General features: G+C 46.8%; 1 protein-coding gene across 1 annotated transcript in view; it reads left to right on the top strand.

Annotated features, from left to right (window-relative positions):
- The window catches only part of LOC124798210 (cytochrome P450 6k1-like), a 164,715-nt gene that overhangs the window by 93,580 nt on the left and 56,912 nt on the right, over positions 1-14,223 (top strand). The window contains exon 4 of the mRNA XM_047261513.1: positions 4,437-4,699. Coding sequence (XP_047117469.1) covers positions 4,437-4,699 — 263 coding nt within the window. The remainder of the gene's footprint in view (positions 1-4,436; positions 4,700-14,223) is intronic.

Genomic DNA, 14,223 nt, shown 5'->3' with positions numbered 1-14,223 from the left:
ACGTCTTGTTCGAAATGACGGCACATTGAACAGTGGACGTTACATTTCAGATGTGTTACGATCCGAGGCTCTGCCCTTCATTCGATCCCTGCGAAACCCTACATTTCAGCAGGATAATGCACGACCGCATGTTTCAGGTCCTGTACGGGCCTTTCTGGATACAGAAAATGTTCGACTGCTGCCCTGGCCAGCATATTCCCCAGATATCTCACCAATTGAAAACGTCTGGTTAATGGTGGCCGAGCAACTGGTCCGTCACAATACGCCAGTCACTACACTTGATGAACTGTGGTATCGTATTTAAGATGCATGGGCAGCTGTTCCTGTACACGCCATCATGCTCTGTTTGACTCAATGCCCAGTCGTATCAAGGCCGTTATTACGGCCAGAGGTGGTTGTTCTGGGTACTGATTTCTCAGGATCTATGCACCCAAATTGCGTGAAAATGTAATCACATATCAGTTGTGCATTCAAGTTCTAAGGCCTCCGATTTTCTTTTTTTTTTCTAATTAACTACTCACCCAAAATCAATGAAACTGGCGTTACTTCTCGGCGTAATCGCCCTGCAGACGTACACATTTTTCACAACACTGACGCCATGATTCCATGGCAGCGGCGAAGGCTTCTTTAGGAGTCTGTTTTGACCACTGGAAAATCGCTGAGGCAATGGCAGCATGGCTGGTGAATGTGCGGCCACGGAGAGTGTCTTTCATTGTTGGAAAAAGCCAAAAGGCACTAGGAGCCAGGTCAGGTGAGTAGGGAGCATGAGGAATCACTTCAAAGTTGTTATCACGAAGAAACTGTTGCGTAACGTTAGCTCGATGTGTGGGTGCGTTGTCTAGGTGAATTTTGTTGCAGTGCAGGAAGGAATTTGTTCTTCAAAACATTTTCGTAGGATGCACCTGTTATCGTAGTGCCCTTTGGAACGCAATGGGTAAGGATTACGCTCTCGCTGTCCCAGAACATGGACACCATCATTTTTTCAGCACTGGCGGTTACCCGAAATTTTTTTGGTGGTGGTGAATCTGTGTGCTTCCATTGAGCTGACTGGCGCTTTGCTTCTGGATTGAAAAATGGCATCCACGTCTCATCCATTGTCACAACCGACGAAAAGAAAGTCCCATTCATGCTGTCGTTGCACGTCAACATTGCTTGGCAACATGCCACACGGACAGCCATGTGGTCGTCCGTCAGCATTCGTGGCACCCACCTGGATGACACTTTTCGCATTTTCAGGTCGTCATGCAGGATTGTGTGCACAGAACCCACAGAAATGCCAACTCTGGAGGCGATCTGTTCAACAGTCATCTGGCGATCCCCCAAAACAATTCTCTCCACTTTCTCGATCATGTTGTCAGACCGGCTTGTGCGAGCCCAAGGTTGTTTCGGTTTGTTGTCACACAATGTTCTGCCTTCACTAAACTGTCGCACCCACGAACGCACTTTCGACACATCCATAATTCCATCACCACGTCTCCTACAACTGTCGATGAATTTCAATTGGTTTCACACCATACAAATTCAGAAAACGAATGATTGGACGCTGTTCAAGTAAGGAAAATGTAGCCATTTTAAGTATTTAAAACAGTTCTCATTCTCGCCACTGGCGGTAAAATTCCATCTGCCGTACGGTGCTGCCATCTCTGGGACGTATTGACAATGAATGCGGCCTCATTTTAAAACAATGCGCATGTTTCTATCTCTTATCAGTCCGGAGAAAAAAAAATCGTTGGCCTTAGAACTTGAATGCACCTCGTATATTTGTCCAATGAATGCCCGTTTATCATATTCTTTGTGTAGCAATTTTAATGGCCAGTAGTGTAGATTAAAAAGAAAGTAGAAGCAGAATTCGCACCATCGCCTCGATCACATTCCGCTTGCAAAGCGCAAATGCTGGCCGTTTCTTTTTTCTTCTCATTTTGTTCGTTAACGTTCATTGTATTTGTTCGGGACGGGCGTACCATGACACATGTTCAAGTTCATCGTTGATCCAAGCACTCAGTTTATTATTATTATTATTATTATTATTATTACAGAGGGCAGCTAATCCCCTCACTGAATACGCTGAGTTACCGTGCCGGCATAAATGCTAATTAATGCCTTAATAAATGTGCACTTAAGCCTCATAAATTGCGTGTCATGTGGAGGAGGAGGAAATTAGTGTTTAACGTCCCATCTAAACAAGGTCATTAGAGGAGGAGCACAAGCTCGGATTATGGAAGGATAGGGAAGGAAATCGGCAGTGCCCTTTCCAAGGAACCATCCCAGCGTTTGCCTGAAGCGATATGGGGAAATTACAGAACACCTAGATCAGGATAGCCGGACGCTGGTTTGAACCATTGTCCTCCCGAATGCGAGTCCAGTGTGCTAACCATTGCGCCATCTCGCTCGGTATTTACTCAAATTAACCCTTTCTCGAGAAAACTGAAAAAGCAAAATTGTCGCGTTGTCGATACATCAGTTACGTAATAGACGCGTAAAACTCTTGCTATTTTCTCGGAATTACTAGAGTAGTGCGCATTACTGCTTGCACATTATGTTGTTTTAATGGCCCACAAAAGGCGTACAAAGTAAATCTACACTCCTGGAAATGGAAAAAAGAACACATTGACACCGGTGTGTCAGGCCCACCATACTTGCTCCGGACACTGCGAGAGGGCTGTACAAGCAATGATCACACGCACGGCACAGCGGACACACCAGGAACCGCGGTGTTGGCCGTCGAATGGCGCTAGCTGCGCAGCATTTGTGCACCGCCGCCGTCAGTGTCAGCCAGTTTGCCGTAGCATACGGAGCTCCATCGCAGTCTTTAACACTGGTAGCATGCCGCGACAGCGTGGACGTGAACCGTATGTGCAGTTGACGGACTTTGAGCGAGGGCGTATAGTGGGCATGCGGGAGGCCGGGTGGACGTACCGCCGAATTGCTCAACACGTGGGGCGTGAGGTCTCCACAGTACATCGATGTTGTCGCCAGTGGTCGGCGGAAGGTGCACATGCCCGTCGACCTGGGACCGGACCGCAGCGACGCACGGATGCACGCCAAGACCGTAGGATCCTACGCAGTGCCGTAGGGGACCGCACCGCCACTTCCCAGCAAATTAGGGACACTGTTGCTCCTGGGGTATCGGCGAGGACCATTCGCAACCGTCTCCATGAAGCTGGGCTACGGTCCCGCACACCTTTAGGCCGTCTTCCGCTCACGCCCCAACATCGTGCAGCCCGCTTCCAGTGGTGTCGCGACAGGCGTGAATGGAGGGACGAATGGAGACGTGTCGTCTTCAGCGATGAGAGTCGCTTCTGCCTTGGTGCCAATGATGGTCGTATGCGTGTTTGGCGCCGTGCAGGTGAGCGCCACAATCAGGACTGCATACGACCGAGGCACACAGGGCCAACACCCGGCATCATGGTGTGGGGAGTGATCTCCTACACTGGCTGTACACCACTGGTGATCGTCGAGGGGACACTGAATAGTGCACGGTACATCCAAACCGTCATCGAACCCATCGTTCTACCATTCCTAGACCGGCAAGGGAACTTGCTGTTCCAACAGGACAATGCACGTCCGCATGTATCCCGTGCCACCCAACGTGCTCTAGAAGGTGTAAGTCAACTACCCTGGCCAGCAAGATCTCCGGATCTGTCCCCCATTGAGCATGTTTGGGACTGGATGAAGCGTCGTCTCACGTGGTCTGCACGTCCAGCACGAACGCTGGTCCAACTGAGGCGCCAGGTGGAAATGGCATGGCAAGCCGTTCCACAGGACTACATCCAGCATCTCTACGATCGTCTCCATGGGAGAATAGCAGCCTGCATTGCTGCGACAGGTGGATATACACTGTACTAGTGCCGACATTGTGCATGCTCTGTTGCCTGTGTCTATGTGCCTGTGGTTCTGTCAGTGTGATCATATGATGTATCTGACCCCAGGAATGTGTCAATAAAGTTTCCCCTTCCTGGGACAATGAATTCACGGTGTTCTTATTTCAATTTCCAGGAGTGTATGATGCCAACGTCGTGGCCTTCCCTTGTCAGGTGGTGTGCTCTTTTCACACCCTCCAGCTTTTTCTGCGGTGCGTTTCTACCTCCGTAACTAAGAGAGGTTTCCCTCCAGCTTTCCCTTTTGCATAGTTACAAATCGAATTATCGACCACATACACCGACCAGTACAGTGTTACAGCTCCAGCACGATCCCGGGGACTGAGTGTTTGTGTTGTCCCCATCATTTCATCATCATCATTCGTGAACGTAGCTAAAATTGGAAAGCGCAAAGATTGGGACATTGTACGGGCGCTGATGACCGCGCGGTTGAGCGCCCCACAAACCAAGCATCATCATCATCATCATCATCATCCAGCACGATTTCGAGATTCTTTTTTGCCGAACTTTCTGATTAACTGCGAGAAGTGCTGAATGTAATACCTGCTGTACTGACAGACGCTCCAGGACTGCGGCCGCGAAATGGCGGAGGTGCTGGAGAGCACGGCAGACCGCGGGCAAGTGGTCGAGATGCGCGAGCTGGTGGCCAGGTACTCCACTGACGTCATCGCGTCCGTCGCCTTCGGCATCGAGGTCGACTGCCAGCGAGAGCCGGACAACGAGTTCCGCCAATGGGGGCGCAAGATCTTCCAGCCGTCACTCCAGGCCGGGATCAACTTCATGCTCGCCGTCGTCAGCCCGACGCTGGGAAAACTTCTGAAGTGAGTGTCGCTGGCACATATCTAAGGTTCCGCTCATGATTATCGACATCAACACGTCACCATCATCGTCATCGCCATCGTCGTCGTCATCGTCATCATCATCATCATCATCGTCATCATCATCACCATCATCATATTAGGTGAGTGTATAACTCACTCAATGGAAAAGAGGCACAGCCTGACCCACAATCACCAGGTCATTACTGATTAACTAGTATCTTATTCGCTGCATCCAACACACGACTATCCTGGCTATTCATGCAAACGGAGAGGTGAAACCACGCCCCATCAGTGAAAAACGTCGTGTCAAGGATCATCTCACCATTGTCCTGCAGAAAGGACAGAAACCAGATGCAAAAGTTCACACGCGCCAGATGATTGCTGTCTCTCAGTTCATGCACGACCGACATTTTGCAGGGATACATGGAGAGCGACTTCTGAAGAACTTTGTGAGCGGAACTCACGGACACGTGGGCCTGCTGAGCTAGTCGTCTAACCTTGCACCTGCGCCACCTTCTGTTCAGATCTGGATGTGGATGGCCTGCCTAAATTTGGAACATTATGCACGCGTTCGGTCTTTCTAAACTTGGGGATTAGCTTCCGTACAGCATTGCGGTTAGGCGTCTTCACTCCTGGGAACTATGCTGCAAATGCAGCTTCTACTGCTGAGGTAAACTTGTGTCCACTGCGGAACACATGCTCCAAAAGAAACAATCTTTGTTCAATCGTCAGCATGATGACCTGGATCACAATGCTATCACACAAGGCGTTGGGGCCGGCCAGAGTGGCCGAGCGGTTCTAGGCGCTACGGTCGCAGGTTCGAATCCTGCCTCGGGATTGGATGTGTGTGATGTCCTTAGGTTAGTTAGGTTTAAGTAGTTCTAAGTTCTAGGGGACTGATGACCTCAGCAGTTAAGTCCCATAGTGCTCAGAGCCATTCAAACCATTTTGAACAAGACGTTGGTCTTCAATCAAACAAGACCTGTGAACAAATACAAATACCAGGCCGAATATAGTTCAAATATGTTAAACAATGGAAAATGTTGTATTAATAATTGACAATCATCTCAGTCACTACTTACAAGGGAACCTCCCCATCGCACCCCCCTCAGATTTAGTTATAAGTTGGCACAGTGGATAGGCCTTGAAAAACTGAACACAGATCAATCGAGAAAACAGGAAGAAGTTGTGTGGAACTATGAAAAAAATTTGTAAAATATACAAACTGAGTAGTCCATTTGAAGATAGGCAACGTCAAGGACAATGGGAGTCAAGGAGCGCTGTGGTCCTGTGGTTAGCGACAGCAGCTACGGAAAGAGAGGTCGTAGGTTCAAGCCTTCCCTCGAGTGAAAAGTTTAATTTTTTATTTTCAGTTTATGTGACAAACTCTTATGTTTTCATCACTTTTTTGTGAGTGATTATCACATCCACAAGAAAACCCAAATCGGGCAAGGTAGAAGAATCTTTTTACCCATTCGCTAAGTGTACAAGTTAGGTGGGCCGACAACATATTCCTGTCATGTGACGCACATGCCGTCACCAGTGTCGTATAGAATATATCGGACGCGTTTTCCTGTAGAGGAATCGGTTGACCTATGACCTTGCGATCAAATGTTTTCGGTTCCCATTGAGGAGGCACGTCCTTTCGTCTACTAATCGCACGATTTTGCGGTGCGGTCGTAAAACACAGACACTAAACTTATTACAGTGAACAGAGACGTCAATGAACGAACGACAGATCATCACTTTGCGAAAATAAACAAAGTAAAATTTACACGCGAGGGGAAATTTGAACCCAGGACCTCTCGTTCCGCAGTAGTCGCGTTAACCACGGGACCACGGTGCTCCTCAGTTCGTAATGTCCTTGATGTTGCCTATCTTGCACATGAACTACTCAGTTCGTATATTTTGTTTATTTTTTTCATAGTTCCACACAACTTCTTCCAGTTTTCTCGATTGATGGATGTTCAGTTTTTCAAGGCCTATCCACTGTGCCAACTTATAACTAAATCTGAGGGGGGTGCGATGGGGAGGTTCCCTTGTTAGGACACCACAACATGGCACTGCATAGTTACTTTCTGAATATCCAGTACGTGGAGGTGACAATAGTAATGGGATACCTCTTAATATCATGCCGGACCTCGTTTTGGCCGCTGTAGGACAGCAACTCGACATGACATGGACTCAACATGTCCCTGGAAACACTGAGCCACGCTGCGTCTATAGCCGCCCATTATAGCGAAAGTGTTGCTGGTGCAGGATTTTGTGCACGAACTGGCCTCTCGATTATGTTGCGTTATACAGGGTGGTCCATTGATCGTGACCGGGCCAAATATCTCACGAAATAAGCGTCAAACGAAAAAACTACAAAGAACGGAACTCATCTAGCTTGAAGGGGGAAACCAGATGGCCCTATAGTTGGCCCGCTAGATGGCGCTGCCATAGGTCACACGGATATCAACTACGTTTTTTTTAAATTTGGAACCCCCTACATATTCGTGTAGAACGTAAACAAATATGAATGTTTTAGTTGGACCACTTTTTTCCCTTTGTGATAGATGGCGCTGTTATAGTCACAAACACAAAGCACACAATTTTAGACGACCAGTTGGTAACAGGTAAGTTTTTTAAAATTAAAATACAGAACGTAGGTACGTTTGAACATTTTATTTCGGTTGTTCCAATGTGATACATGCACCTTTGTGAACGAATGCTGTTACAGCGTGATTACCTGTAAATACCACATTAATGCAATAAATGCTCAAAATGATGTCCGTCAACCTCAATGCATTTGGCAATACGTGTAACGACATTCCTCTCAACAGCGAGTAGTTCGCCTTCCGTAATGTTCGCACATGCATTGACAATGCGCTGACGCATGTTGTCAGGCATTGTCGGTGGATCACGATAGCAAATATCCTTCAACTTTCCCCACAGAAAGAAATCCGGGGACGTCAGATCCGGTGAACGTTCTGGCCATGGTATGGTGCTTCGACGACCAATACACCTGTCATGAAATATACTATTCAATACCGCTTCAACCGGACGCGAGCTATGTGCCGGACATCCATCATGTTGGAAGTACATCGCCATTCTGTCACGCACTGAAACATCTTGTAGTAACATCGGTAGAACATTACGTAGGAAATCGGCATACATTGCAGCATTTACATTGCCATCGGTAAAATGGGGGCCAATTATCCTTCCTCCCATAATGCCGCAACATACATTAACCCACCAAGTTCGCTGATGTTCCACTTGTCGCAGCCATCGTGGATTTTCCGTTGCCCAATAGTGCATATTACGCCGGTTTACGTTGCCGCTGTTGGTGAATGACGCTTCGTCACTAAATAGAACGCGTGCAAAAAATCTGTCATCGTCCCGTAATTTCTCTTGTGCCCAGTAGCAGAACTGTACACGACGTTCAAAGTCGTCGCCATCCAATTCCTAGTGCATAGAAATATGGCACGGGTGCAATCGATGTTGATGTAGCATTCTCAACACCGACGTTTTTGAGATTCCCGATTCTCACGCAGTTTGTCTGTTACTGATGTGCGGATTAGCCGAGACAGCAGCTACGACACCTACTTGGGCATCATCATTTGTTTCAAGTCGTGGTTGACGTTTCACATGTGGCTGAACATTTCTTGTTTCCTTAAATAACGTAACTATCCGGCGAACAGTCCGGACACTTGGATGATGTCGTCCAGGATACCGAGCAGCATACATAGCAAACACGATATCGACCTTTTCCGCAATTGGTAAACGGTCCATTTTAACACGGGTAATGTATCACGAAGCAAATACCGTCCGCACTGGCGGAATGTTACGTGACACCACGTACTTATACGTTAGTGACTATTACAGCGCCATCTATCACAAAGGGAAAAAAGTGGTCCAAGTAAAACATTCATATTTCTTCGCGTACTGCGCAAATATGTAATAAAAAATGGGGGTTCCTGTTTAGAAAAACGCAGTTGATATCCGTTTGACCTATGACAGCGCCATCTAGCGGGTCAACCATAGCGCCATCTGGTTTCCCCCTTCTAGCTAGATGAGTTCCGTTCTTTGTAGTTTTTTCGTTTGACGCTTATTTCGTGAGCTATTTGGCCCGGTCACGATCAATGAACCACCCTGTATATTGGATGGGATTTATGTCAGGCGATCTAGGCAGCAAATCATTCGCACGAATCGTCCAGAATGTTCTTCAAACCAATTGCTAACAATTGTGGCCCGGGTCAAAATCGTTAGCGATTGGTTTGAAGAACATTCCGGACGATTCGTGCGAATGATTTGCCACCTAGATCGCCTGACATAAGTCCCATCGAACACATTTGGGACATAATCGAGAGGTCAGTTCGTGCAAAAAATTCCTTACCAGCAAGACTTTCGCAATTATGGACAGCTGTAGAGGCAGTACGTCTCAATATTTCTGCAGGGGACTTCTAGGGACTTTTTGACTCCATGCCATGTTGAGCTGCTGCATTACACGCTCATTTCGTGAGATATTTGGCCCGGTCATTATCAATGAACCACCCTGTATATTGGATGGGATTTATGTCAGGCGATCTAGGCAGCAAATCATTCGCACGAATCGTCCAGAATGTTCTTCAAACCAATTGCTAACAATTGTGGCCCGGGTCAAAATCGTTCGCGATTGGTTTGAAGAACATTCCGGACGATTCGTGCGAATGATTTGCCACCTAGATCGCCTGACATAAGTCCCATCGAACACATTTGGGACATAATCGAGAGGTCAGTTCGTGCAAAAAATTCCTTACCAACAAGACTTTCGCAATTGTGGACAGCTGTAGAGGCAGTACGTCTCAATATTTCTGCAGGGGACTTCTAGAGACTTTTTGAATCCATGCCATGTTGAGCTGCTGCATTACACCGGTCAAAAGGAGCTCCGACACGATATTAGGAAGCATCCCGTGACTTTTGCCAGCACAATGTACAGTCAGTTCCTCCGAGAACGCCACAGCACATCACTCATTACGGCGCCCACCTATGGACTCCCGCGGTCTGGTGGCTCTGGACTGCTGCCAGAGCCGCAGCAATCACGCGCACACCAGTCGCCCACATCAGAGCCGCAAAGGTATCTGACAACCACCGAGCACCTGTTGCCATCCCATCGTTTAGTAATTACCACAGCGCATTTTTTAAACAAGAAATGTTGTTCAAAAAAGTTATGGGCATTCACCCGCGTGACGTCGTCGACTACTGCTGATATTTCAAGTGCACATCCTGTCACGCTGAAGGCGAAACTGCTCCAAAGTAAGCACTGTGCAAGGGGATTTATAATCTCGGTTTACAGACGAATTCCTGAAAGATAACACGCACACAGATACACTAGCACCATCACACAACCAAAGATAACCAGTATCAGAAGTTATCCAGAGTGAAAATTAATAACCAAGGGGGAAGGAGCATTAAATCTGCCCCTCTGTTTCTTCACAAAGGAGAGAGCAGGATCCCATGTAGAATTTAAACCAGAACCCTCCGTGGCTATTTATCAAGTTACTTTTATCTCAACTGTTGCTTTAATATCCTAATAGCTGGAACGCATGCCAGAATCTCCACGTTGTTACATTTCATAGGATGACTGGTGCCAAGACAATGTTTTCCTGTAACAGATTTTATCCATTTTTGTAAACATATGTGACGCTTATGCTCAGTACACGGTCCTGATAATCTGACCACTGCATGAAATACCACAACTGCGAGGAATACGCCGGCCGGAGTGGCCGTGCGGTTCTAGGCGCTACAGTCTGAGCCGAGCGACCGCTACGGTCGCAGGTTCGAATCCTGCCTCGGGCATGGATGTGTGTGATGTCCTTAGGTTAGTTAGGTTTAATTAGTTCTAAGTTCTAGGCGACTGATGACCTCAGAAGCTCAGAGCCATTTTTTTGCGAGGAATACGGTAAACAACCGCCTTATCCAATCCAAGATCATCCTTCACTGAACGTAAAAGGACGCTGATCTTAGATAGCAGTCGAAGAACAGACTCCACAATATATTTCTGCAAGAAGTGGTGACTACTTGGAGATAGGGGGGAAGAAAGGGGAGGTAAGAGGAAGGGAAAGGGAGCACGGTATATCACCAATAAGGGTGATGACATCACAGATAAGATTGCCCCTGCATGTAGGAAATTTGCTCGAACATTTGCAGTTTTCAAGGTCATTGTGGTTCATAATCCCCACTTAATGCCGGCCGCTGGTGGCCGAGCGGAGCTAGACGCTTCAGTCTGGAACCGCGCGACCGCTACGGTCGCAGGTTCGAATCCTGCCTCGGGCATGGATGTGTTTGATGTCCTTAGGTTACTTAGGTTTAAGTAGTTCTAAGTTTTAGGGGATTGATGATGACCTCAGCAGTTAAGTCCCATAGTGCTCAGAGCCATTTTTAGCCCACTTAATACCTACTTCTACAGGGCGTTCCCGTAAGCGCGTGCAAAAATGTAACAGGACGTAGAGAATGGTCCACTGAACAATTTGAGATAGGGAATGTGGGGTCGGAGAAGCCAGCTTAAGGATATAGGGAAGTAATCTTGTCTGCCGCTTTGTTTAGCATTACTGTTTTCCAGCTTATTTACAACTAACATGCATACCAGTTTACACGTACTGTGCTGGTAATTACATGTACGTTCTTTATTTCCTGCAAGGAAGACGGGCTTGATTACTAGTAGGTCATGATGCAGGTTGTGTTTAATTTACTGGATTGGAATGGGAGGTCCTATTCCATGGCCTGTGAGGTCACGTGACCTGAATCCCCTTGATTATTTCCTACGGGGATATCTCATGTCAGTTGTCTATGAGACGCCAGTGGATATGGAAATGGAAATATTTGCCAGAATTATAGCTGCCTGTGATGTGATTCGAAACACACAAGGGGCCGGCCGCTGTGGCCGAGCGGTTCTAGGCGCTTCAGTCCGGAGCAGCGCTGTTGCTGCGGCCGCAGGATCGAATCCTGCCTCGGGCATGGATGTGTGTGATGTCCTTAGGTTAGTTAGGTTTAAGTAGTTCTGAGTCTAGGGGACTGATGACCTCAGATGCTAAGTCCCATAGTGCTCACAGCCATTTGAACCATTCGAAACACACCAGGGATATTTGTCAGGATGCGTCAGAATCTTGTTCGCCGATGTTATGCTTGCATTGAGGTTAATGGCCTCATTTTCAGTACATTTTGTAAAATACAGTACAAATGGAACGTCCATATTGTCAGTGATGGTATTTTCAGTTAACACTAACAAATGTAAATAAAAAAGTACAGAGCTGACTTCTCTGACCCCAGGTTCCCTACTTCAAATTGTTCAGTGGAGCATCCTCTATGTCCTGTTAAATTTTTGCACGCTTTTACCTAAACACCCTGTATAAACGTAGGTGTTTACCTCCTTAACCTATCTCTTAAGATAGGGTGTAGGCTCTTTATGCATTGTGTGTTCTTACACTTCCCCGGAACCAAAACTGATCTTCTCCGAGCTCAGCTTCTACCGGTCTTCCCATTCTTTTGTAAATAATTCGTGTCAATATTTTGCGATCAGAGCTTACTAAATAGATAGTGCAGTAACATTCACACCTGTCGGCACTTGCTTTCTCTGCTGCTGGTATTACTACGTTCTTCGTGGTGTTTAAGGATGTTTCGTCTGTCTTATACATTTTTGGTACCAGATGGAACAGCTTTGTCATGGCTGTCTTTCCCAAGGATCTCAGTTGTTCTGTGAAGTTTCATCTGCTCCAGGGGCCTTGTTTCAATTTAAATCTTTCAGTGCTCTGTCAGTCCTTGTCGCAACATCATGTCTCCCACCACATCTTTCTCTAATTCCTCTTCCCTTTCTATAATATTCCCTTCAAACTCATTTCCTTTGTAAAGGCTCTCTATATATTTCTTCCACCTTTCAGTTTTCTCTTCGTAACTTAATTCTAGTTTTCCACCTGAGCTCTTGCTGTTTATGTAGCTGTTTCTCTTTTCTCTAAAGGTCTTTAATTTTCCTTTCAGCAGTATCTGTCTTTTCCCTACTTATCCACGCCTTTACAGCCTTTTATTTCTCCTCTAGCCATTACAGCTCAGCCATTTTTCACTTTTTGGATACTATTATTAAATTAAACTCGTGTGACAAATGTAGGTCTGGCTTTTGTAAACACCATAGCACACAAACACCACTAATTAACGTGACTGATGACCTGAAATACGCCAGACACAACACTGAGGCCACAATTGACACTGCTGGACTTTAGCAAAGTGTTAGATACCCCCTACTGTAACATAAAACTCCGAATTCACCGACAGCTGAAATTTTCAGATAGTACATGCTTGTGATTTGAAAGCAACCTCATAGGCCTCAGTCCTTGACACTCTATTGCTCTCTTTTATCATCAACTGTATCTCGTCGGTTTTGAACTCCAGGAATTATCATTTCTATGTTGTCAACTTCCAGCTTCGCCAAAGGGCCAGAACTGAAGATATCAGCACTGCCAACGTCCAGATCAATAACAGTCCGTCTTCTGTGTTCAGATGGATGCTAAATCTAGGACATGAATTAACACCAAAAACTCCCACGTAATTTTTGTATCCCATAAGAAATTAAATATTTCTCGTCGGTATCACAGTACCGTAGCAGAAAACAGTGAAGAGATCTGACATAGCCGCGGATGAGCACTTCAATTGGTTGGAAAATATTGTCACTACATGCGAAAGATTTCTGCTTGCCTCTGCTACCCCTATATTCCACGGGATGTGAAACGTCAACTTTCGCAATCACTTGATCTAACAAAGCCCGCTATTATGATGTAATCTAACACAGCTCAAGTAGTAATAATAATGTCGTGTGACGAGGGCCTCCCGTCGGGTAGACCGTTCGCCTGGTGCAAGTCTTTCGATTTGACGCCACTTCGGCGACTTGCGCGTCGATGGGGATGAAATGATGATAATTAGGACAACACAACACCCAGTCCCTGAGCGGATAAAATCTCCGACCCAGCCGGGAATCGAACTCGGGCCCTTAGGATTGACATTCTGTCGCGCTGACCACTTTTTTTTTATCGTTGTGTTTGGTCGTTGCAGACGTCGCAAGACATCCTATTCAAGTTCGGTGGTTGATCCTTCCACTCAGTTTTTTTATTACAAAGGCCACCCGGCTCTCTGATTGAACACGCTGAGCTACCGTGCCAGCTAACCACTCAGCTACCGGGGGCGGACAGCTCAAGTAGTGAGAAAGCTAGATGGTAAGTGTGGTGTCACCGCCAGACACCACACTTGCTAGGTGGTAGCCTTTAAATTGGCCGCGGTCCGTTAGTATACGTCGGACCCGCGTGTCGCCACTATCAGTGATTGCAGACCGAGCGCCGCCACACGGCAGGTCTAGAGAGACTTCCTAGCACTCGCCCCAGTTGTACAACCGACTTTGCTAGCGATGGTTCACTGACAAATTACGCCCTCAATTGCCGAGACGATAGTTAGCATAGCCTTCAGCTACGTCATCTGCTACGACCTAGCAAGGCGCCATTATCATTTGCTATTAATCTTGT

This window comes from Schistocerca piceifrons, chromosome 5, assembly GCF_021461385.2.
Source record: "Schistocerca piceifrons isolate TAMUIC-IGC-003096 chromosome 5, iqSchPice1.1, whole genome shotgun sequence".
Lineage (NCBI taxonomy): Eukaryota > Metazoa > Arthropoda > Insecta > Orthoptera > Acrididae > Schistocerca > Schistocerca piceifrons.
Note: the sequence above shows the minus strand (reverse complement) of the source record. Positions and strands in the feature narration are given on the sequence as shown.